Source organism: Cervus elaphus, chromosome 29, assembly GCF_910594005.1.
Source record: "Cervus elaphus chromosome 29, mCerEla1.1, whole genome shotgun sequence".
NCBI lineage: Eukaryota > Metazoa > Chordata > Mammalia > Artiodactyla > Cervidae > Cervus > Cervus elaphus.
The window spans coordinates 22285762-22312170 of NC_057843.1; the positions used below are offsets into that span (position 1 = coordinate 22285762).

General features: G+C 38.9%; 1 protein-coding gene and 1 long non-coding RNA gene across 2 annotated transcripts; one reads left to right on the top strand and one right to left on the bottom strand.

Annotated features, from left to right (window-relative positions):
- The first annotated feature begins 3412 nt into the window (after positions 1-3412).
- Positions 3413-22529, top strand: LOC122686274. The gene is made up of 4 exons (XR_006338684.1): positions 3413-3547; positions 12229-12308; positions 12858-12892; positions 22378-22529. It is a non-coding gene; the product is annotated as an uncharacterized LOC122686274 (long non-coding RNA).
- A 1702-nt stretch (positions 22530-24231) lies between these two features.
- LOC122686273 (interferon alpha-1-like) lies at positions 24232-26027 on the bottom strand. Its single transcript, XM_043891453.1, has one exon. It carries the CDS (start codon positions 25143-25145, stop codon positions 24576-24578), a length of 570 nt encoding a protein of 189 aa, XP_043747388.1. The 5' UTR covers positions 25146-26027; the 3' UTR covers positions 24232-24575.
- Positions 26028-26409: the final 382 nt, after the last annotated feature.

Consider the following 26409-nt stretch of genomic DNA (forward strand, 5'->3'; position numbering starts at 1 on the left):
GACTCACCAAATGCAGTTGTAGGTACTTATATTCCCTATTCAAATGGGAATACAAATTTATTTTTTGCAGCCCTATTTACATAAAGGGTAATTGTAGTCAAATGTGTTATTATAGAGGATTTGGTTATGTAAATACTGATCCCTTCATATTGTGGAATACTACACAGCAATTAAATTCTTCTAGGTAAAGAGTATTCACCTAAATCCAAGCTCGTTCATAACATGTTGAATAATATTAAATGGATTACACTGGGGAAAACTGATGTCTCATTATTTCTAGGGAGTAGGATTTGAGGGAATGGAGGGTAAGAAATGAGATCTTTAAACTCCCTTTTAATTTTTGGAGCCTACATACCATTCCATTTTTTTTCCTTCTTAGCTATGTGCTTAAAATTGACTCTTTTAAATTGTGTCCAGTATTTCCATTTTTTTGAATAAAATGGAGCTTGTCTTAGCTCAATCTCCCAGAGTTGCTACTGGAAGATGATGACTCCTGCCTTTGTATCACCAGGGACAGTATGGAGGAACCAAACCACTTCAGTAGACTCTGTTAAAAGACAAAGATGGGACAGACAGAATTTTGGGTAAAAATCATATTTTTCTAATAATATATAAATAGAAAATTTTAATATATGTTTCTCATTTAATGAATGAAAACATTGATATAACTTTAAGAGTAAGTAACTGATTCCTGAATGCTAATGTCTTCTTTGCTATATGGCTTTTCATAGTAGTTTATGGATGAATAAAGTACATCCTGATTGTTTTTTCCAGCACTATTCTAGATCTTATATCTATGTATCTGTGCCTCTTGGTATAAACTTATTTTCTCTTTAATGCAAATATTTTCACTAAAAAGGACTCCTAAAACTCAATATCTTGCTTTAAACTTACCTTTAACACTTCCAGCAATTGTTGAATAAGTTACAGCAGAAATTTCTGTACATATATTTAGTCCAATCAGAAAGGTTTCTCTTAGATAAAATTAACATGAAAGAAGAACTTCTAGGATGCAATTTAGGGAAGAAAGACAATTGAGAAAAGGACTTCTGGTACAGAGTTAGCCAAGATCTCTTACCTGCAGGGAGTATGAACCTACAAGGAAACTCTACTAAGGACACATTTTAGATGGATCAGAACAATCCCATGCCAATCCCAAAGACAATCATGATGTTGTCAGACCAGCCAGGTTAAAAAAAACTCCACAAAGATTATGAACTTACTTGCATTTCTAGCTTATTTATGTCTGTATCTTTCTTACATATTTTAAAAATATGTATTTCCGTATCAAGAAAATGAGAATCTTCATATTTTGTGAAACCACACTTCACAAAAGAGAATCTCCAAATGATCAATAAACTTGAAAAAAAAGTGATCGACATCATGACTGCTCATGGGATGCAAATTAAAGCCAAAATGTCATACCACAGCACACACACCAGAACAGCTAAAACTAAAAATATTAAATTAAAAAAAAATAAAAAGACATACAATTGTTGATGATGGAAGTATAAACTACTAAAACTTTTGGAAAGTGCTTGGTACTATCTATAAAGATAAACATGTAAACACACACCCTGTGATAAAGCCACTCCACCCACCCCTGGTCATATATCCACATATGTCATATATCCACAGAAATTTCTGTGGCGTATATCCACAGAAATCATTGCTTAGATCCACCAGAAGAAAAGTCCAAGTATGCTAACAGAAGCTTTCATCATAGTAGTCCCAATACATGCCAAAGAAACAAAGCTAAACTACATTAGTAATAGAATTGACACATATATTTTGATCTATTCAAATGACATAGTGCATAACAATGAATTATTGATACACAAAACAATATGATTTCACAGACATAATATTGAGCAAAAGCACTAGACATAAAGTATTTTAACATTATTTTCATTTATAAGAAGTTCAGAAACAGGCAAAGCCAATCCATGGTGATAGAGGAGTCAAGAGTGGCTAGATTTACAGTGGAGTTTCATTAACAGAGCTCAAAGTTGATCTTACTTTTGCCTTGGAAATTATATTTTCTTCTTGTTATAATAATTTTGCTTCCTTGTATTTGCTTCATATATTTTTAACATGTTATTATTCCACCACAATGTTAAATACTAGAAGGGAATGTAGGCATCATCGTTTTTTACCTAATTTTTAGTAAGAATACAGGCATATCTTCTTTGATTGTGCTTTGTAGATGATAGCATTTTTTATGAGTGAAAGGTCTGTGACAACCCTGCATTGAACAAGTATATCAGCACCATTTTTCAAACTTTGTGTCTGTGTCACATTTTGGTAAGTCTCATGATATTTCAGATTTTTTAATTATTATGGTATTAGTTATGGTTTTCCACGATCAGTGATCTTTGATGTTACGATTACCAGAAGATTATGACTCACTGAAGGCTCAGATGATGGTTAGCATTTTTTAGCAATAAAGTATTTTTTAATTCAGGTATGTGCATTATTTTTTAGCATAATGTTGCACACTTAATAGACTACAGTATAATGTAAATAAAACTTAGATACACTGGAAAATAAAAAAGTTTGTGTGACTCACTTTATTGCAATATTAGCTTTATTGTAGTAGTCTGAAACTGAACTTGCAAATCTCTGAGGTATACCTGTATTCCACTTTATCGTTTCTCTTGTTTATAAAGAAACCTGATTGATATTATTCTCATGTTTCTGTTATTTCTCACTAGTTTGGGGTTTTAAAAGATGATGCATATATTACTAATTTCTTTTTTAATAAATATCACACCAAAATATTTGAGGTGAAAGTTTATTTTTTTCATATTAAATACTGATGAATAGATTGTTTTGAATTGTTCCCAGTAGTTGGATCAAAAATCCACATTACTGATTGCCTTATCGATTGTGGTAACCAATTTAGAAAAAAACTGTACAAAAATCTTCCATGTACCATCCTATTGAAATAAATCAAGTATGTTTACAGAAATCTAGAATAAGTAAATAATGCAGAATGAAGAGGAAAAGGTAAGCTTTAAAATGGGGATGTCAGCCTAACACGAGTCCTATGTGGTTATTTACTATCAAATCTGACAGTATCAGACATCCAATATCATTATTTTTTAAAGAAGTGGAACTTTTTCCATTCTGATTTTAATAACTTAGCTTTGTCCTCTGGCGTCTCTTTGCTAATAAGCATATTTGAATGGATAACCACTGGTAAAAATTGTGTTAATTGTGTTCACTAAGGCTGAGTATAACATTGTGTTATGTTAGCTAACCAAATGCACTAAGACATGAATACCTGCAGTTAATTAATTTGTTTACATTGACTCTGTGAGCAAGTGCCTTCTGTGACTAATGTTATTCTGCCCTCTACTGCTTCAAATTGAAATCTCCTATACATTCCAGGTGGAGAAGAAAATGGCAACCCACTCCGATATTCTTACCTGGAGAATCCCATGGACAGAGGAGCCTGGCGGGCTACAGTCCAGGGGGTCGCAAGAGTTGGACATGACTTAGCAACTAAACCACCAACAATACATCCCAGGAAAACAGCTTCAAGGTAAAATTTTTATGAAATTTTCCTCTTAAAAAGAAAACAAACAATAAAACATAGAAAACTTGATGTGTCTACATCATCAAGTAATCAGCAGAAATAATTTGACTCATATAAGATTTCAGATTTACATTGTTTAGCACATTATGTCATTTAAAAGGTTTCATAGCTGTAACATTTCAACTCAATTTTAAGCTTTCACAACCAATAGTTTCAACAGTAGAGTTCAATGATAGCTTCCCCATGCCATTTTCTGAGCAGAGTAACTTATCTTCACACCTTAATAAACATTTCTCAAAGCCAGAAAAAATGATGGAACATACAGCATATTCAGACATTAAAAATAGCTGAAAAAGTCTTAATATTCTAAGTGCTCTTTATACACCGTTTCCTTGTAGACACTAGGCTTTTTGCTACTGTAACCCAGTAACTTTCAACACACAAACAAAAACAAAGGCACACACAGGAACCCCCCAACACACACACACACATGTATAACCATTCACCCATATTTGAATGATACTGACTGGCTGCTAGACCAACTAAACCGAATTCTCCCAATACTCACACCTGTTTTCGCTCAGGTTATTTGTTGACCATCTGAATCATCAGGTGGAACTGACTGCATTTCCCCCTCTCCAGTCATTATCTCTGCAGGATGTCTTCCTGTTCTAACATTTCTACTTGGGATGGATGTGGCTATAAACACATATGCTTTTTAATGGTGCTTTCTAAACTTCAGCTTGCCTGCACATATTTCCAGCTTTCTTTTATAGATATAAATATATCTATATATATCAATATACAGTGGAGGAGCACTCCCTGGATCTGTGACTCAAGCACTGCTGTTTTATTATTGCAGTCTCCTTTCTTAGTTCTTGTCTATAAAAGCATGTCCAGCTCTTTATTGGTCCATATCCTCAAATTTGTTATCTAAAAGTGTGGACTTAATCATTCTTTGACTTACATCATGTGTCCAGAGATTCTCCCTCATCTCAAGTACTTAATATGTCGATGGGTCAAGAACAAAGATACCTCGCTGAGATTCAGCCCAAAATCAACCAGGGAAATACAGGTATTCCTTGTTTTGAGCATAGATCTCACACAGAAAAACATCAACTTGATTGCAGTTTCTGTGTGCATTAAAAACTGAACACAGAAGCATATTACATTTGAGAAACTGCATGTATGTTTACAAAATAAAATTTTATACATGGTAATGAAAACACTTTGTTCTGTAAGATACAAATACCATATACAAAATAAATACATGGTAACTGATTTAAACCTGTCAGGCTTAAATCACTGAGAATAATTCATATTTCTCTGCTTTTAAGGTCACCATTGCTGATTATAGACTTCAGTTTTTCAGCTGGTAAAGCAACTTCTAAAATGCATGAAAACCTGAACTTTGTCAGAATCATTTTGCCACTGTTTTGTGAAAGCTTAGTTCTTTTTCTTTTTTTCCCCCTTAATTTTACAAATTTGTTAATGAAGAGAAAGTATCTGTTGATTTCCACTGTGTTAATTTCTTAAACGTGGAGGCCTGTATCCTTCCTCCTTTAGGGAAAGGTTCATTCCTTGAAAGTAGATCTTCACAACCAGTTTTGAATCCTCACTTCTAGCAAGTTCTCTTCTAAATTGCTCTCTTGTCTCAAACACATCTCCAGCTGTTCCAGCTACTAATGATGTCCAATGTGGAATTTTTCCAAGTGGATCTCATCCCAAACATCCTGGACCCTCTGTATTGAAGATGCTGCAGAGACATCTCAGGGAAGACAGCAGGATGTGGGCTTTCCTGAAACTGCCCAGCATCCACTGGATCCCAGACATCAGCCAGGCCTGTTTTCCAGAAATTACAGATGCAAAGCACTTGTTTTTTTTTTGTTGGAGAAACATTAAGATGTGCCTCTTGTCCCTACTATGACGTGCGACACCTCACTACTCAGGCAAAATTTGGGGCTGTTTTTGTGTAGACTTGTGGGCTGTGTTAGTGTTGCACCTGCCTGTATTTACTGCATTTCTGTGTGTTGCAGGATTTCAGGAGCATCTTGATCTCTGCAGAACGGGGCGTGGAAGATGGGGAGGGTTGATTTGTGGCCACGTTCCTAATCTCACTCCTGCAGCCAACTGCCTCTCCCTGACAGTGCCCCGTGATCCCCCACAAAAGCTCATGGTCACCCTAGCTGCGACCCTGTCTTCCTTCATCCTTTCTGCGTTTGACCACATGTGTCTTGAGCTGCTGAAGTCCTGAGCCCGGGCAGGACCTGTGCACAGCGGGCTGGCAGCTCAGCACGGGCAGCAGCTCAGTCACCCCTAGTTCTGCTTTAACAACCCAGCTTCTGGCTTCTCCAATAATTTGGAACCTACAAGTTAATAACATCTGACTATTAAACAGGATAGGACTACAGAGATTTTTAGGGCCAGGTGACAGAACTAAACTAACTGGGAGAAGTTTTTCACATTAAATAGAATTTAAAATTAAACTTAGAAAAGTATACATATATATGCATACCAACCAGCCAAATGGGTGGGTCATTTGTGAGGTATGTAGACTCTTTAAGTCTCAGACTATGAATTTCTGCCATCATTTCTTAAATTTGAATTTATGTGACCACTAAACTGTCTTGCTGTCTCTTCATTTTTTCTTGGCTAATGTTATAACTTTCCCATATATTATTTAAGAAAAGTTCTTAGCCGTAGGTTTTGGGAGAAAGATTCTTTGATTCCATTTCTTTCTTTCATTTTTATTGAATGTCTCTCCTTTGTTATAACTAGCCATTTCAGTTCAGTTCAGTCACTCAGTCAGGTCCTGACCCTTTGTGACCCCATGGACTGCAGCACACCAGGCCTCCCTGTCCATCACCAGCTACCGGAGCTTACTTAAACTCATGTCCATTGAGTCAGATGCCATCCAACCATCTCATCCTCTGTTGTTCCCTTCTCCCACCTTCAGTCTTTCCCAGACTCAGGGTCTTTTCCAGTGAGTCACTTCTTCGTATCAGGTGGCCAAAGTATTGGAGTTTCAACTTTAGCATCATTCTTTCCAATGAATATTCAGGACTGATTTCCTTTAGGATGGACTGGATGGATCTCCTTGCAGTCCAAGGGACTCTCAAGAGTCTTCTCTCACACCATAGTTGTAAAGCATCAATTCTGTGGCCCTCAGCTTTCTTCCGGCACTCAGCTTTCAGCACTCAATTAGCCATTTGGGGATCCACAGACATTTGTGATTCTCATTAAGCCAATGTTCTTAACCTTAGAACAATTCTAAAACTAATCAGAAAATAATGCAAGCAACAATATTTAAAAACAGAAAGGAATATTTGACTTTGACTTCCTCAGTCAGAAGCATTAAATGAGTTTTAAAGTAGCTGTAGTAAAACTGTGTAGCAATGAGTAAAGTTCAGTAACCATATTAATAAAGCAAAAAAAAAATCTCAAAAATTGCCATATTATCAGAATTAACTAGATGCTGATCATTAGCTAAAGATTTATGCAAAAGATGTACCTCTTGTTAATGAGGAAAGAAATGGTATTTCAATAAAATATTCCAGGAAACTTGCCTGACACGTGAACAAAAAGCAATTTAGATTCTCATATCATAGATCAAAAAAGGGAAAAAAATGCTAATGAAATACTGAATTTAATGTAAAAACAGATGAACAAGAAAGGACATCAAATACATACCAATTCAAAAGAGGAATGAATGTGACTAGGGAGATGCTTGATTCTATGTCGTAAACAGCGCTTGGCAAAATATACAAGAGACTGCTTAGCTCTGTGTACACAGGAGAAATGAAAAACGCATATCCATCAAAAAATGTGGCTATAACATAGAGAAAATGTATATGTCAATGATTAGAGATTATAAAATGATAAATAATGTAATTTACCAATATAAAACTAAAGGAAGTAGATAAAATGAAGTTTGATTGTAAAACTTGATTGAACAAAGAATTTAAATTAGCAGGCAAATGGATTACTGTTGAAATTCACTACAAAGTGACTAATTAGAACAATGCTAAATTAATTTTTAGCTAAAAAAGCAATGCGTCAAATCAAGTATCTAAATAAGCAATTGTTTAAATCAAATAAGTCATATATTTAAAATATTTTATGGCAATTCATCCATCCTTTGAAAATTATTCTTAGAAAACATGGGAGAAATGTGCACAGGCGTATTAACCCATAATCTCCTCAATGTGCCGTCTTGTTTCACTGCTCCACTTCACAAACAAAATTTAATTTTCTATACAGTGTCCCTAATTCTCATTCTTGTGTTTACTTTTCAACCTACTCCCGTCTGGTTTCTGCCCCGTTAATTCTACTAAACCAGATCCTGCTAAGGTCACCAGTGGCGTATGTTTCAGGTTCGCTGGGACAGTTCAGCCCTCACCCACCCTGCAGGCACCACTGCGTCTTTGAAACACATTCCTTCCCTTCAGTAGTCTCTCCCCTGATCATCCTTATGTCCTTCTCACTGCACTGTCCCCTGCCTCAGTGCCTGTTGCAGACTCTCCTCTGCCTGGCCCTTAGTACTGAGGGTATGAAGGACTAGGTTTAGGTCCTCTTCTCATTGTCCATTCTATTTATAAGTGACCACATCCATCCCCATGCCCTCATTACCAGACACACAGTAAACAATTTAAAACTAATACCTCCTCCTCGGCATTTTTTAAAAATTTCCAACAGTCCATGACTCTGAATATTATGTCTCCAGGCAACTTAGAAAGAATATATAATATTATTTTTCCTTTCCAGCATCATTTGTACCTAAAACTTTCAGTGTGAGAACATTCTTTTCCTATACCTCTCTTTGCCGTCTTTAATATAATTGAAATGAAATAAACAATAATATAGTTTTAATATCCTCTTCTTTGTAGGACTGAGAGTTTCAATGCAATAGGAACTGCATTTACTTTACTCACTGTATTTCTTGGTGGCAATTACACAGTCGGTCAATAAGGTACTCAATTTATATGTACAATCTAAAAGGAGTGAATGAATAAATAAGTGTTACCACCCATTCTTTAATAAAATTTTGAAAATGAGGGTTTGGATTTTAATTATTGAATAAAGAAACTCATTTTCTTTGATAAGAATTGAGTAAATAGAACAAAGTGCAAATTTAATAACATGAAATGGTAAACATGTTTTAGAAATTTTAATAGCATGTATAGACGAAATGTAATTTTATTAATAATTTCTAAATATTATAAATATGGTAGATGCAAGAAGGAAAAGTAAATAATAACATCAGGGCGGGCATTTCTTAAGGACTGATTCCCCTGCAGATGAATACTTTTGTATCTACTTCCTTATTACTACTGACGAAATATTGGCTGAAGTAATTCATAAATTTGGTGGCTAAAGCAGAAATCAGTCTAATAAACACAGGTGAGTGTGCAGGCTGATGTGGCATCTTAGTCAGGGAGAGTCATGTCAAGGTGAGTTCAGGCCTCCATCCATTTTTCTTAACCTTTCTTGTAAGTCGGTTGATTAAGAGAAGGCTCTCATGATTTCCACTCTTACGATTTCTTAGGTGCAGTTGCTGTATTCCTTCTCTTTAAGATTGACATGGGGATTTCCTGGAAGTACCTCTTCATGGCTAGTGTGGCGCCATGTAGTATTTGTGTGAAGGACCTGGGTTCTCAGTGATGTCCTCCTTTCCTCCTGATCCGTGCCCCCAGGTCTCAAGTGTCAGCAGCCCTCAGATGCTGAGAGCTAAAGTGTGGAGAGCTAAGTAGGTGGAGGCATTATCCAACTGCAATTGTTACACCTTTGGTAGACAGTTTTTATTTTGCCACTACAGCTTTCATCGCTCAACTCTTACTTAAAGTGTTGAACATTTGCTTTGCCCAGAATTTCCTAGTGGGCCATAGGGAATTCCGTGACGGTGTTATGCATTAGTAAAAGCTTATGTCACAGAAATCAGTGACCCTCAGTTGTTCATTCAGCCTACATCCTTCTGTTGGGCTGACTGTCGCTCCGTCTCTGTCTCGTGATCAGAATGCAGAGCAGTGAGGCCCAGGCTGTGTCAGGGAGAAATAGCCTTGTCTCTTACTGTTGATGCTTTGTTTTAAATTTAAAGAACAGCAAAAAAACATTTAAGAACTTATTTTTTGCATATTGATTTACTGGCCAGTTTGTCTCTCCTACTGTGTTCCTTTACATGTCATCCTAGGTTTAATACAAAAGGAAGGGAAAGAATGGCCAGAGGGGCGTCCCCATATTTTCTGTGATTTTCAAGACAACAGATTTTTATTTGTTTCTCATGTCAACTTTCCTGAAAGGCAAAACTTGATAGTTGGTTGTGGACAAAAATAAAGCAAATATAATTTTGAAGGTCATGAAAGAGAATAGAGACAAATGTCTTTTTTGCTGACAGTGTGGCAAATTGTAAGTTAAATCTAAAGAAAGGTGAACCAAAAAATGGAAGGAACCATAATATTTGAAAGTTGTCAAACAGTGTCAAAGATAGCCATGTGCACATGCTAAGTCACTTCAGTCATGTCTGACTCTGTGACCCTGTGGACAGGCTCCCCTGTCCTTGGGATTCTCCAGGCAAGAATACTGGAGTGGGTTGCCGTTTGCTCCTCCAGGGAATCTTTCTGACCCAGGGATTAAACCCTGGTCTCTTATGTCTCCTGGATTGGCAGGGAGGTTCTTTACCACTGGTGTCACCTGGGAAGCCTCCACAAAGACGGGCAGGTGAGACCAAAAGTTTTACATGTAGTCTTGCCACCAAAAGGGGCCCTAAAGTGTTGCAGGAAGAAAGAAAAGGAACAAAACTTATTTAGTATATGAATTAGAGAGCCCTCTCATTTGTCAGTTGGAGAGAAGCATTCTAAAGACAAGTCTGTAACCTGAGGCAGAGATTTGAGAAATCTAGGCTAAATTGAAGCCTTTTCCCACTACCTCAGCAGTACACACACACACACACACACACACACACACACACACACACACACATGTCATGGTTAATTCCTGAGTTACAATTGGATTACCTTAATAGTTCTCAATTCTACTCAAATGGATAAATCCAGGCTAATGTTTGGCAACAGTTGTATTCTCTGAAATCTCTTTATTTGTGCCTGTGTTCTCTCTTACTAGTGAGTCAAAGTGGAAGGGATGCAAATGCAGTTATTATTCAAAGGGACATTGAGAATTTTCTCCTAATTATAAATTCAAGCAACAGGATCTCATACTGGGAATGGAATTTAAAAACTGACAACATACTCTTAAGAAAGATTTAATGCACCTTCCATCAGGATCTTTTTCCTCTGATTTCTCTTGCATTTCCAGACCAGAATGCAAGGCTCTAAGCCTCCAAGAGTCTTAAAGTATGTGAAACGGATGAGAAATCTGGTACCTTTGCCAGATGAGCAGCCTAGAAGCAAGAATCACATCCTAATCTTTCAGGCTGCTCATGTGGCAAAGGTTCCTTAGCCCAAAGACATGTCCTGCCTGAAGCTGGGAGTATTTTCCTTCTCTAATATGAAAACCAAGAAAGCAGGCTTATTCAACTTACTGGCATCAGTTCTTTCCAGGAAAGACCCTCTTTTAGCTCTGAAGAAAATGTTAATGGAAGAAGACAGACTTCTGCCTAGAGGAGCAAGATGCCTGTTCCACAGACTTGGTCAATGTCCTAGTCCATCTTGGCCAGTAGATGGCACTCTTCCTTTATAATTATTTTAATGGCCTCCAGAGGAAAATGGATCCTGCTTTCTAGTTCTTTTTTGCCACAGGTGTTGTTACAGTATTATAACAAGGACATTCTCTCATTCCCAAAAGTATTCATCACAAGAAAAACAGTAACCTCTTATATAAGCATTTCTGAAAAACCTAGAACTTCATTCAAACTTTTATTGATGGCTTTGCACTCTTAAGGGGAAATTATTAACCAGAACCACAAAGAAACAGGACACAGCTGTGTGAATGACTAGGGCATGTGAAGACGAAGTGAATGAGAACTTACTGGGAATTTCTACATTAGAGGGAAAGTACAGGCATACTTTGCTTTATCTCACTTCACAAATAATTCCAATTTTAACAAATTGAAAGTTTGTGACAACCCCGTGTCAAGCAAGTCTATTGATGCCATTTTCCAACAACCCTTGCACACTCCCTGTCTCTGTATCACACTACAGTAATTCTCAGGATAGTTCAAACCTTCACAAGCAAAAAAATCTGAAGGACCAGATGATCATTGGTGATTTTTAGCAATAAAGTATTTTTTAAATTAAGGTTTGCATATATGGTCAGGCCACTCAATTTGTCTGTTCTCTTACTCTCTGTACATCCCCTGCCCCACCCCACCCCCCAGCACACCTATGCATATGACTAGCCTTCTCTGTACTTGTCTGAGGTCCCAGCTGGTGATCTTTCCTATCAAAGGAGTGGTTAGGGGCATGCCCCTCTACTGCTTTCCCTGTGAAGTAGAGCAGGGAAATGAACTCCCCTATAACTGGCAAAATCCCCCCAACCCCCACTTCCCCATCCCCTAGTCCCCAGTCCCCCCATCCCTCCCAGGATGAAGCCTGCCACCATGTACTTCCTGCCACCAGCACACCACATATGGTATAGTGTCACTCCAGGATCTTGCTTCAGGCATGTAAGTGCCCCCAACCATGAAGCTAGTGATGTCTCTGTTGCTAACACCAGTTTCTTTCTTTGTCTTGAAGCTGGGCAGACATTGGCCTTGTAGCCTGCAGGGTCCAGCCTAACAATTGGGGGCAGCAGCCAGGAGGCCACAGAAACTCTTGTGAGTGTCAAGATATCGGGGATACAGGATGGGGGATGGAAAGTTGTGGGGGCATCCACTCGCATGTGAGACCCAAAAGTTGAAGGTATTATATAGAAGTTTTACAACAAAGGCTACCTGAACAAAGGTAGCCTGAACATCAAGAGATTATTGTTAATTAAAGAACACCAGATATCCCAAATAAAGGAATTTAGCACTTTTCTATGTATGGGGAAATGGAAGAGTCTGGGCTCACTGAAATCATTCCTTTCATGTATCCCAGCTATCTTGTGGTCACTACCCTGTGTTTTTCACATCCTGAGTTCCTCAGGGCTCACCATAGGGAGTGGCTGCAGCCTGATGGCAACCAGAAAACAGGTATTCTTCTCCTTTCTGAGTGCCCTTAAGGCTCAGGAATTCACATCTGGAAGGCTGGAATTGCTGATGACTGTGATATCCTTGTTTTACTGATATGGCAGGAAATACTCCAGTTCTTAATAGCAATTTGGGAAACTTACCCCTATGCTAGAATTAAAACATTTTTCTTTTCTCTCTGCCTTTTCTCTCCAGAAATTGAGGACTCGAGTTCCAAGCAGCCTAATCAGGTGAGTGGGAAACCCTGTCTGCTGGCATGTGCAAGAATCTTAGTATTTGGGGGACCAAGAAATCCACTGAGGCAGAGCTGCCTCACCATACCTGCCTGGTGGTTCAGACAGTAAAGAATCTGCCTGCGTTGCAGGAGATGAAGGTTTGATCCCTGGGTAGGGAAGATCCCCTGGAGAAGGAAATGGCAACCCACTCCACTGTTCTTGCCTGGAAAAGCCCATGGATGGAGGAGCCTGGAAGGCCACTATCCGTGGGGTTGCAAAGAGTTGGACATAACTGAGTGACTTCACTTTCACTTTACCATATTTAAGCTCTAACTCTGGGGAAAACAACCTATGAAGTGTTTTTAAATGTTCATTGGTATGATAATTCTTAGAACATGTTCACCTTATTGTACATTTGTGAAACCTGAAGTGCAGAGAAGTTAGGTGAATTTCTAGAATCACACATAATTGCTGGCAGAATCACAATTCTATACAGTACCCTATATTGCTTGTTATAAGCAATTTTAAGTTTCATTTTAGAATTCCATCAAGTTTTAAAATAAGCTTTGATCCCCAAATTAAATAAATGTCTTGTTTCCTTGTCTTCTTTTTATTGGTACTTACTATTTTGCTGTTTTCACCTATTCTTTACCTTAGGTATTGTAAAAGAGACTTCCTTGATCCAGTTTTACTCCTCTATCTTATGAAGGAATTGTTGCCGGGGTCCAGCCCCAGCAGGATCCAGGGGTACCCTCAGGATGAAGGATGTCGGCGAGTGAGAGAGAGAGAGACACCAGACCAGGGTGTGCAGCAGAGTCTGGCATCGCTTTATTTTTTACTGTAGCTTTTATACCCTAAGTAGTACATTTCTAAGGGGAGGTGAAAGATAAGCATACAGAGTTTAGTTGAACATTACGTCAGTTTTGTCCTTCATGAAACCAGGGTGTTTTCTGCATACTTCTTTGTTCATGAGAGTCTTCATTCATAGTGGATCTTTGTACATTATCTTCTGGCCTTGGGGCCTATTAAAATTTTATGACCTAGGAGAAGGCAAAACTATTTTCCGTAGTCTATTCTTTATTGTTTGATTTTGCCTTGAGTTTAGCAGAAAACAGAAAAGTTGCAGTCTCATGGTACAGCAGGTTGCAAAATAGTAGAAATACAATCTTGTTAACGCAAATGTCAGCCTTTTTGCAAAAGTTCTCAGCTAAATTTATCTAAAAAGTTTAGCACACAAAGACTCTGTGGCTCTGGTGAAGCAGCCTCTGTTTTAGCACTCTTGATTAAAATTAACAATTGTCTTATTGTTTCCACACTAGGGCTAAACTCTTATTTTTCTAAATCGTTAGCTATATTAACAATAGTTTTTACTGCACAACCTCAGCACAATAACAGCAATCAATTGTTGATCTAATAACCACTTTTAGAATAATATTTTTTGTGTTCTCTAATAGGGCTTTCTCACCCCCCGAAGGGCTCTGTGCCCACTAGGGCCTTTTGTGATCAGGTTCCTTATGCTGTTTATGATTAAGGTGTTGTGAGCAGTCATGTGCATTAGTACGTATTTGCCAAACAAGCCATAGTGCCAGCAAAAGGGTTTTTACCTGAAACATTTCCTTTATCCCTGGCCCCTTCATAGGGAACCAGCGTCCAGGAGATTTATTAATTAGGGTTCTATGTAGGTCTTTATTTAGTGAAAGAGGAGCAGGAGAGCTCTCGGCAGGCAACTCAAAGATCTGCAACAGGATGAACAAGGACAACAGCAAGAGGGGGAGGATACAGGGCTGGGTAGAGGCCGGGGTCAACCTGGAGGGTCCCTTGTAGCCTGAACAGCCTTGCGTTTCAGGTCTTCTCCTCATGACCTTGTCATGGGTGGGATCTCCCATAATGGCTCCTGACAAATCGTCCTAGACTATTATAATCATTGCTGTTTGGTTATCTCTGCATACCCAGGAGCTTGTGATTTTCGTAAAATTGATGCTCCACATTAAGGATGAAATATAAACTTAATCAGGAAGAATGGAAATAATGTTAAGAATAGAAGAATTCTTGGCATACCTATCTTTTCTAGAAAATGAAATGAGATTATAGTAGTAATACTAAAAACAGTGTGATAAAGGGAAAATTAGGTGAACAAAAAATTAAATTTCAATTCTGAAATTGAAATATCTGTATTAATTAGATTTGAGATAAAATATATATCTTACAATAACATGATGGAAAGAAAGTTTCAGTAGATGGTTCAAGAATAGTTAGTAATCTCGAAATTGAGTATGTGTGTTAGACCCTCAGTCGTGTCTGACTTTTGCGAGCCCGTGGACTGTAGCTTGCCAGGCTCCTCTGTCCATGAAATTCTCCAGGCGAGAATACTGGAGTGGGTAGCCATACCCTTCTCCAGGAGATCTTCCCAACCCAGGGATTGAACCCAGGTCTACTGCATTGCAGGCAGATTCTTGACCATCTGAGCTGTCCTTAGCTCAGTCGTGTCCAACTCTTTGTGACCCTATGGACTGCAGCACGCCAGGCTTCCTTGTCCAACACCAACTCCCTGAGCTTGCTCAAACTCATGTCCGTCAAGTCAGTGATGTGATCCATTTCATCCTCGGTCATTCCCTTCTCCTGCTTTCAATCTTTCCCAGCATCGGGGTCTTTTTCCAAAGGAGTCAGTTCTTTGCCTCTGGTGGCCAAAGTATTAGAGTTTCAGCATCAGTCCTTCCAGTGAATATTCAGGACTGATTTCCTTTAGGATTGACTTGTTTGATCTCCTTGCAGTCCAAGAGACTTTCAATAGTCTTCTACAGCACCACAGTTCAAAAGCATCAATTCTTCAGCACTCAGGTTTCTTTATGGTCCACCTCTCACGTCCATACATGACTACTAGAAAAACCATAGCTTTGACTAGATGGACCTTTGTTGGTAAAGTAATATCTATGCTTTTTAATATGCTGTCTAGGTTTGTCATAACTTTTCTTCCAAGAAGCAAGTGTCTTTTAATTTCATGGTTGCAATCACCATCTGCAGAGATTTTGGAACCCAAGAAAATAAAGTCTGTCACTGTTTGCATTGTTTCCCCATCTATTTACCAGGAAGTGATGGGACCAGATGCCATGATCTTAGTTTTCTGAATGTTGAATTTTAAGCCAGCTTTTTCACTCTCCTCTTTAACTTTCATCAAGAGGTTCTTCAGTTTCTCTTCACTTTCTGCCATAAGGGTGGTGTCATCTGTATATCTGAGGTTATTTATATTTATCCCTGTGACCTTGATTTCAGCTTGTGCTTCATCCAGCCTGGCATTTTGCATGATGTACTTACTCTGCATATGAGAGTACATATCATATATGATAGTAAAATCATGATGGAATGGAGAATTGGCATTGAGATTAGGTTTTAAAAGGAGAGAGGGGATCAAGGGTAACATTGTAACCATGAGAAATAGCTAACAAAAAAAAAAAGTTGGCTTTTTAAAAAATATATATGTTTTTAACTTCAAATGATGAAGGACATGGCTATAGAGACTTACCTGGCAAGTTGACTGAATGAAGCCTGATCTCAGAATTTCCTCACCCAGAAACCAATAAAATAAGGAAAATTATGTAAAATATACAAAATACATAAGCATTCATCAAAGAAAGGAGAGAAATAATATTTGAAAAGTATTAGGTCTTGAATTAGGGAAGAACAGTGTAATAGTTCATTTTATGTCAACTTGGCTAGGCCACAGTACCAAGATACTTAGTCAAACATTATTCTAGATATTTCTGGAAAGTAGGTTTTACATGAGATTATGGTAATTTGACATTTAAATCAGTAGACTTTAAGTAATGCATATTATCCTCCATACTATGGGTGGGCCTCATCCAATCAGTTGAAGGCCTTAATAGAAAAAGAGTGACCCTCCCAGGAACAAGCAGAAATTCCTCCAGATACTGCCTTTGGACTCAAGCAGCAGCTCTTCCCTGGGTTTCCAGCCTGCGGCCTTCCCTGCAGATTTTGAACTTGCCAGGTCCATAGTCACCTAAGCAAATTCCTTAAATTACTCTCTCTCTCTGGTCCCTGCTGGTTCTGTTTCTAGAAAATCCTGACCAATACAGGCTGGGAAGTCAAATGTTTTCAAATCTTCTCCATCTACTAAATGTTCCCATCCTCCCTTCCTCCAGAGGGGCGAGCAAGACAGCAAAGGACAGAAGCTTGTTGAAATTTTACTCAGTGGCTGAGTAATCCAGATGGTGAGTGAGTGACCTCAGGAAAAGATTGGAGACAACCCCTCAGTTGCCCCCCCAAACACCACACCCACCCAGTTACAGTCCCTGCTACCTTAGCAATTCACACACACTTCCCAGTGAAATACCTCATTGAAAATACTGATTACAGAAATTCCTCTCAGTTTATACCATAGTTGATACATTTGAATTAAGAAAATGTCACTAAGCTCCCAGGTAAAAATGATACTGTTAATTCACACTCCTTAGCTTATATCACACTTCGCTCTTGCTAGCTGGGCAGAATTTTTACTACTGGGTAGAACAGATGTCAAGATTATTATTAAGATTATTATTAATTAAGTCAGAAAATTATGATTGTGTTTTCCTATATGTTTTCCCCTAGTTTGTCATTTGGATGGGTAAATGATGAAGCACTGATTGAATTTATAGTTTAACTATAATACCTATATTACTTCCCTGGTGGCTCAGATGGTAAAGCGTCTGCCTACAATGCGGGAAAACTGGGTTTGATCCCTGGGTCGGGAAGATCCCCTGGAGAAGGAAATGGCACCCCACTCCAGTACTCTTGCCTGTAAAATCTCATGGACAGAGGAGCCTGGTAGGCTACAGTCTATGGGGTCGCAAAAAGTTGGACATGACTGAGCGACTTCACTTTCACTTTCATAATACCTATAAAAATCACTCTAAAATGCTCAGAGGATACAGAATTGTTGCAAGTGTGTATGCTGACTCATAGAGAGGTATTAATATGATATATTCATATTTAATGCAGCAGGCTCAGCCATAAATATATCTTATCATGGGTGTTGTTTTTTTCTTTAAAAGATTGTTATTCAAAGTAGCATTGAGAGCATTTTTCTATTTAATGATAGCTGAAGTATGATATTTGGAATAAATCTGTGAAACTAAAATTTTACTGTTGAGAATTGTTTAATGCACTATAAATCTGAGGTGTTCTTGTTCTTATTGAACTCCATATCCAGGTTGGCAGCTCTGCTTGTTGTGCAGTACAGGGAGGGGGTGATTCAAAGGGAGCCTCTGGTCTGCAGAGTAGTTTATAGACCATGGACACATCTTTGTCTCTTTGACAGCTCCATCCCAAAGAGTCCGTGCCCTGTCTGAAGCCAGAGACTCTGGAGACTCTTTCTGGTAGTAACAGACAAAGAATAAAGAAACAGCTTGTGACAGCATCAAAATCTACTGGTACCAAGAAAGCCATTTTGTACCATGAAGGGACGTCCCCAGAAAGCAGTAGGATTTCTGCATAGCTCAGAAGCTTGTTCTCTGGTCTTGGTCGCTGCTCTTGTTGCACTTGCCAGAGGGCTGTCTCCCCTGAAAGGACTTTCCTCTTACACCCAAAAGCTGGGTCCTACTTTGTGTGCCTTTAGCTACAGCTACAGTGTAGGAGGGGCCTTCTCAGGCAGCACTAGTGGTAAAGAATTTGCCTGCCAGTGCAGTAGATGTAGAGACATGGGTTCGATCCCTGCGTCAGGAAGATTCCCCGGAAGAGGGCATGGCAACCCACTCCAGTATTCCTGCCTAGAGAATCCCTTGGACAGAGGAACCTGGCAGGCTACAGTCCATGGGGTCGCAAAGAGTCAGACATGACTGAGCGACTTTCACTCATTCATCATTCACTATTATATCATACTCAATAAAAATTAAGGAAAGCCTCTCTTGCAGATGTTTCTACAAAACCTAGACATTTTATTTAGCATTTGCTTTCTACTCGTGTTGTTCTGCTTTTCAGGGAAACCTTTAAGTGGAAACCAAACAGCAGAAAGCAATTGTGGGAATGGTGAAGAGGTAAAAAGTGAGAGAAGGGTGGTATGGGGATTTCTACCTTGGAGGGGAAGACAGTATTGTGAAATGGGAATGTATCCTGAAATGCTGAAAAGAGAATGCACCAGAAGCCAGACCGTTAAATAGATAACATGTTCTTTTGCCCTTTATCTAAATATTTGTTCCCCTCTCTCCGATGTCGATATAAGCCACCATTTCACCTCTGAACATAAATGACACACTTCTTTGAAATGAGGGGGGGAAAATGACATTTTTTTCAGCCTTCTGTAGAATTCATTACAGAATTCTTTTTTAGGCTGACTCCTGTGGAGGTCAGTTACTGAAAAGTAGGTCACGGTTCCTGAGAATTTTATAGAGACAAATAATATTTACTTATATAGCTGTCTGAAGGAAAACAGGAAAATACCTACCATATTTTAATCTCTTACTCTAATAAATGATGCTAAATGCCTTTAAGTGCCTAAGTTTATTTAATATTCACAAAAACTCTATAAATATTTTGAACCCATTTTAATTATGGAAAAGCTGAGGCTTAGATTAAGTGGGTTTCTGAACATCACACATGTGTCCATACAGAATGGAATTTCAATGAAAAATTCCTTATTGTGAGTTACAGGTGATTCTGTGAGCTTTGTATTCTGAATTTCTGTTCCAATTGTTAAATCTGTTCTTACTCCTGAATTAAATACAACACTCTCTTACTCTATAGATTTTGATGGTTCATGTTGCTTTTGAGCTGATTTTGACCATTGTCAGGAAGCATTTAACAGGAGGCTTCCTGTGTGCTGTTTTGGATCTGTCATGAATCCTCTGTTCCTTATTAATTCCTGAATATTCAGGAATTTAGAGGAGTGGCACGCTGCTCCTGGGGCTTCTCCATATGGTGATAAGTAACTATTTATGACCCTCTTCCTTTTTATGAACCATACGGTAAAAGTGATTATTTACAACCCTCTCTCTTTGATATGGATTGCATTATGTTTCCTTGATAATTTTAAGTCTGGACTTTTGATCTTTATCTTTGCTGAAAAGGCTACCTTGTAAGACAGTATATATTCTCACACTATGTTGAATAAAGCACCCTTGTTCCATCAGAGCTTGGGTCCCCGTGTCTGTCTTTCTCTTTCTCTCTTTCTCTCTATCTCTCTGTTTCTGGCCGATTCCCTGGAGCGCAAAGGCCTGCTGCGTAACCCTGGGAATATTATCCTCTTTCCTTCTTTTACTTTCTTATCGTCGACTCCGGACCATTAAAGGTTCCGGTCCATTAAAGGACCTCAACAGACCATTTTCTTTTCCTTTATCTTAAGTTTTGAGAAAGAGGTTGCCTGATCCAGTTTCCCACTTTCCTTTTTGAAGAAAGTCTCAGTCTTTATATTGAGTATAATTTTTGTTATTTCAGAATCCATCACATCCTTTTAAATTACAAACTCACACATCCAACTAGCAAATGATATTTGCATATAAATGTCTACCAGTTAACTAGAGAGATATCTACTGCTTTTGCTTTTATTTCCTGACATTCTCCACTCTTGCTCTTAGTGAGAGAATTCATTTGTTTTTCCTTATTATTATTATTGCATTCATTGTTATTTTTGTTTAGTTGCTGAGTCATGTGCAACTTTTTTCAACCCCGTGGACTATAGCCCACCAGGCTCCTCTGTCCATGGGATTTTCCAGGCAAGAATACTGAGAAGGGTTGTCGTTTCCTACTCCAGGGCATCTTCCTGACCCAAGGATCAAGCCTACATCTCCTGCATTACCAGGCAGATTCTTTACCACTGAGCCACCTGGGAAGCCCATTATTGCATTAAGTATGGTTGCTATTTTTAAATTTCTTTTCCTTAAAAAATAAAAAAATAAGTTTTGTATAATAAAAATTTAATAAACAGAAGAACAATAAGCTAATTATGGACACATTTTATTACAGTGTAAAAGTACACAAATATATAAATAAAAATGCTTTAATTCCTTTAAATAGTCAAATATTTTTAAAAGATAAATATTTAACTAGATAAATAAAAAGATTGTCTTTGGCATGTTTGAGAGACTAGCACGCCAGGCTTCCCTGTCCTTTACTATGTCCTGTAGCTTACTCAAACTCATGTCCATTGGGTCAGTGATGCCATCCAATCATCTCATCCTCTGTTGTCCCCTTCACCTCCTGGATGTGTATACACACACACACACACACACACACACACACACACACACAAATATACATATATGTAACTGATTTACTTTGCCGTACAGCAGAAACACAACATTGTAAATCAACTATACGCCAACAAAAATTACTTTTTAAAAACATTTGTTTTAAAAAAACAATATTTAAAAATGAGTAAAGTAGGCTCCCCAGACTATTAGAGATAGTTCTTTCCAAGAAAACACCTTTTTAACTCTGAAGAAAAATCTCCTGCTAGAGGACAAGACTTTTGCCTAGAACAGAAACCAGGTTTTCACATCGGTCTATGTCATTATCCATCTTGGCCAACAGGTGGCATTCCTCCCTTATAAATATTCTAAGTGAAATAGATCCTGCTTTCTATTTCCTTTTCGCTACAGCTACATTACATCATTGTAACAGAGTCATTCACTCATTTCCAAAAATATTCATCAAGAGAAAAAGAAAAGAAAAAAGCCTGTCATGTGAGAGTTCCTGAGAAACCTAGAACTTTCACACAACTTTTTATTTGAATTGGAGGTTTTCTGCTCAAGTAAAATAGACAGCGGGCTTCCCTGATAGCTCAGTTGGTGAAGAATCCCCCTGCAATGCAGGAGTTGTTGTTAATCACTCAGTCGTGTCTGACTCTTGCGACCCCATGGACTGTAGCCTGCCAGGCTCCTCTGTCCATGGGATTCTCCAGACAAGAATACTGGAGTGGGTTGCCATTTCCTTCTCCAGCAATGCAGGAGACCCCAGTTCACTTCCTGGGTCAGGAAGATCTGCTGGAGAAGAAATAGGCTACCCACTCCAGTAGTCTTGGGCATCCCTTGTGGCTCAGCTGGTAAAGAATCTGCGTGCAATGTGGGAGACCTGGGTTCGATTCCGAGGTTGGGAAGATCCCCTGGAGAAGGAACAGGCTACCCACTCCAGTATTCTGGCCTGGAGAATTCTATGGACTGTATAGTTCATAGGATCTCCAAAGAGTTGAACATGACTGAGCGACTTTCACTTTCAAAACAGACAGCAAGAAACCGCAAGGGAATAGGAAACAGCTGTGTGAATGGAAATTACAGGTTACTGCAGAGTGAGTGAGGAGAGCCACACAGGGCATTTCTTCACTATGAGGAAGGAAGCAATTATGAAACGGAGGAAAGAATGGGATCCAGGAAAGCAGAGAGGAAAAGGGGAAGTAAGGCAGGTATCAGAATTGTTTATTGCAAATAGATATATATTTTTAATATGTTCTATACAGTTATACATGCCATCAAACATTATATGCTATATATATATTTTTTTCAACTTTCCTTTAGGAGGCTGGTCTCTGTACCAGTGCTTGAAGCCCAAGATGGAATCAAGATTGCCAGGAGAAATACTAAAACCTCACATAGACAGATGACACTACCTTTATGGCAGAAAGTGAAGAGGACCTAAAGAGCCTCTTGATGAAAGTGAAAGAAGAGAGTGAAAAGCTGGCTTAAAACTCAACATTCAAAAAACTAAGATCATGGCATTCGGTCCCATCACTTCATGACAAATAGATGGGGAAACAGTGGAAAGAGTGAGAGACTTTATTTTCTTGGGCTTCAAGATTACTGAAGATGGTGACTGCAGCCATGAAATTAAAAGACGCTTGCTCCTTGGAAGAAAAGCTATGACCAACCTAGATAGCATATTAAAAAGCAGAGACATTACTTTACTTACAAAGGTTTGTCTAGACAAAGCTATGGTTTTTCTAGTAGTCACGTATTGGATGTGAGAGTTGGACCATAAAGAAAGCCGAGTGCCGAAGACTTGATGCTTTTGAACTGTGGTGCTGTAGAAGACTCTTGAGAGTCTCTTGGACTAGAAGAAATCAAACCAGTCAATCCTAGAGGAAATCAGTCCTGAATATTCATTGGAAGGATTGATGCTGAAGCTGAAGCTCCAGTACGTTGGTCACCTGATGTGAAGAACTAACTCCTTGGGAAAGACCCTGATGCTGAGAAAGATTGAAGGCAGGAGGAGAATTGCATGACAGAGGATGAGATGGTTGGATGGCATCACCAACTCGATGGACATGAGTTTGAGCAAGCGTTGGTGATGCACAGGGAAGCCTGGCATGCTGTAGTCCACGGGGTCACAGAGTCAGATACGATTAAGCGACTGAACTGAACTGATAGGGAAAACTAAAATTGAGACAAAAGAGAACAACTATTAAGCCAACAGAGATAAAACAGAAAATAGAATCATATTTAAGGTCAATTAATTCAAGAGAGGGGGCTTCCCTGGTGGCTCAGACAGTAAAGGATCTGCCTGTGATGAGGGAGAATCAGGTTCGATCCCTGGGTTGGGAAGATGCCCTAGTGAAGGGAACAGCTATTCCAGTATCCTTGCCTGGAGAATTCCATGGACAGGGGAGCCTGGTAAGCTACAGTCCATGGGGTCACAAAGAGTTAGACACGACTGAGGAGCTAACACACACAGACACACACACACAGACACACACACACACACACAACACACACACAATCCCAGAGAAGGCAGGAAATTAAGAAAAGAACAAAGTCACAATAACAATTAAACATAAATAAGGAGAGAGTGATTCTGTGGAAGTATTTCCTCACAGCCAGGAGACTTGCCAAAAGTCAAGGAAATAGGAAATCTATAAAGAAAATAAGAAAAAGCAAGAATTTGTTTAAAGAAAAAGTTAAATAAATTATAGAACTCTAGCCAGACTGATCTAGCTAAAAAGAGGAAAAAATTTACCACACTACTATTATTCAACCCTCAATCTACACCAGTCTGGTTTCTGCCCTACTTTTCTGCCAAACCAGATCTTACTAAAGTCACCAAAGGCATCTGTGCTTCCAGAGCCACTGGATAGTTTAACCCTGTGTGAAAATGGTAGTTGCTCAGTTGTGTCTGACTCTTTACGACCCCATGGACTATAACCCGCCAGGCTTCTCTATCCATGGGGATTCTCCAGGCAAGAATACGGGAGTGGGTTGCCATGCCCTCCTCCACGGGATCTTCCCAACCCAGGAATCAAACCAGCATCTCATGCATTATAGGCATATTGTTTACCAGCTGAGCTACCAGGGAACCCCCTATATATATATGCCTCAATGTAATTTTTAAAAAAATAATAAAAAATAGAAGTTTTCTATACCCAGAAAGTTTAATGAACAAAGAAAATAATAAATTGACTAAACACAAAGAATGTATTTTTTCTCTGAAACCTCTGTGTAAAGATTCACATATTATTATATGAACAAAAGTTATTTAAATCTTTATAAATAGGTAAATAAATAAATAAATGATAGATAAATAGATCAGCTTGGGCATCTGTGAGGGCCTAGTGCCTGTAGAATAGAACATGATATAGCTTAAAATTCTTGAAAACATTTGACAACCTGATTCATTTCAGGGCTCAATGACAGCAGAAATGAGAGTCCTCCACGCGGCCGCGCAGGAGGCATGTGGTCTTGTTGGTCTGTGAGGATCATTTCCATGTTGAACCAGGTGTGTGTCAGTCCTTCCTCCGGAATCTCTCCTGCAAGTTTGTTGAGGAAGAGAAGGCTCTCATGACTTCTGCTCTGACAACCTCCCAGGCACAAGGGCTGTGTCCCTTCTCTTGCAGATAGAGAGTGACTCTGTGGAAGTATTTCCTCAGAGCCAGGCTGGAGTCCCCCTTGAGCAGGGGAGCCCCTTGCAGCCCCTGCTCCTGCCTCAGACAGGCTTGCAGGTCAGTGAGCTGCTGATCCAGTGCAGTGCGGAGCTTGTCCAGGAGGCTCTGGTCCCACGCAGCGGCCGAGCCCTCGGTGCTGAAGAGCTGGAAGGTGTGCTGGGTCACCTCGTGGAGCACAGAGATGGCTTGAGCCTTCTGCAGCTGGCTGCCACCCAGCGCCTCCTGGGGGAATGCGAAGTCATTCCTGTCCTGCAGGCAGGAGGAAGGGGAGACCCTCCTCAGTTGTCGCAGGAGCGTCAGGACCCTCCTGTTGGCCAGGCTGTGGGTGGGAGGCAGGTGGCAGCCCAGAGAGCAGATGGAGTTGCAGCTGAGCAGCAGCAGGGCCAGGAGTAAGGACCAGGCTGGGGCCATCGGGGACCTTGTGGATGCTGCTGGCCTGGGGAGGTGGGTGACTCTGTGAACCTGCTCTCTAGGTTCCCTGAAGACCTTCCTTCAGGCCTGTGTCTTAAATAGGAGCCCATGGTTTCCATTTTCTGAAAGTTCTCTCTTACTTTCCACTTCTCTTTTTGCTTTTCATTTTGTACTCTCCAAATGGGTTAGGGCAGAATTTCTCAACCACTTTTTTTTCATCATTGCCCTTCTTTCTTCTGCCCACAGAGCCTTTTTAGATATTTTTTTTCCTAATTCCTACCCACCCCATGAAATTTTGATAACACTGATATATTGTGTATATGTTTATGTAACCTATGGATATCTCTACTCTGTAGATAGAAAAAGAAAGTGCAAATCTTACTCTTTGAATTCAGTGCAGAGTTAAATTTCAGCTGTAATTTAAATCTGAGAGCTATTGAATTTTAATTTAACTTTAAAACTAAAGTTTTCAGAGTGACTTTTAATGTAACATATTTACTTATATAAGTAGGAATTATCAAATTTCATATTCAAGTAAACTTTAGATAACTATTTTATAATACCAAGATATAAGCATATATAAAAGTCATTCAAAGCTGCTCAAAATCATTGAAAAACTTATTTCTTTCATATTTATTTTAGGGACTTATCATTTAATTTTGCTTCATATAAAAAAACAGTGGTTACTTCACTGCCTGCTAGATAGTCATTTGGATATTGTTAACATTTTTTTCTGTTTACCACTCACCACAATTATGGCTATGTTGAACAACTCTAGTAGAATTACATAATAAAATGTAATTTTTTATTTTATTTACAAATAAAAATTTCTATTTGTATTTAATTTCCAGAGTCCAAATCACACTGAAACTCAAACACAAGCAACATCCACAAGACAGCCAATGATTGCTCATAAGTATGGGAAGGCCACCTCTCACAATATGACTTTGAGATCACACAACTGATGGAGAGAAGGTTCTCCAGTGAACCATCAAGTCACCTTAGGTTGTAGCACTGTTTGTGTACATCATTTGTTTTTCTTCCTTGAACTCAATCTCAATGCTTCCCTTGTGCATAATATATAAGAAAGCCCAAATACAGAAATAAATACTAAGGAGTAAAATGTTGTTATATCTAGTTGAGATTTGAAGTACCACAAATCATTGTAATGACAGGATTTGTTCATATTTCAAAAAGCAAATGTCTGCAAACGTGGAAGCATATCATCCCTAGTGAGAAAGCATGATTTGGGAATCATGATCCA

What these genes read in the sequence shown, in the direction of transcription:
- LOC122686273 (XM_043891453.1), bottom strand. Translation starts at nt 25,145, where the DNA reads ATGGCCCCAGCCTGGTCCTTACTCCTGGCCCTGCTGCTGCTCAGCTGC.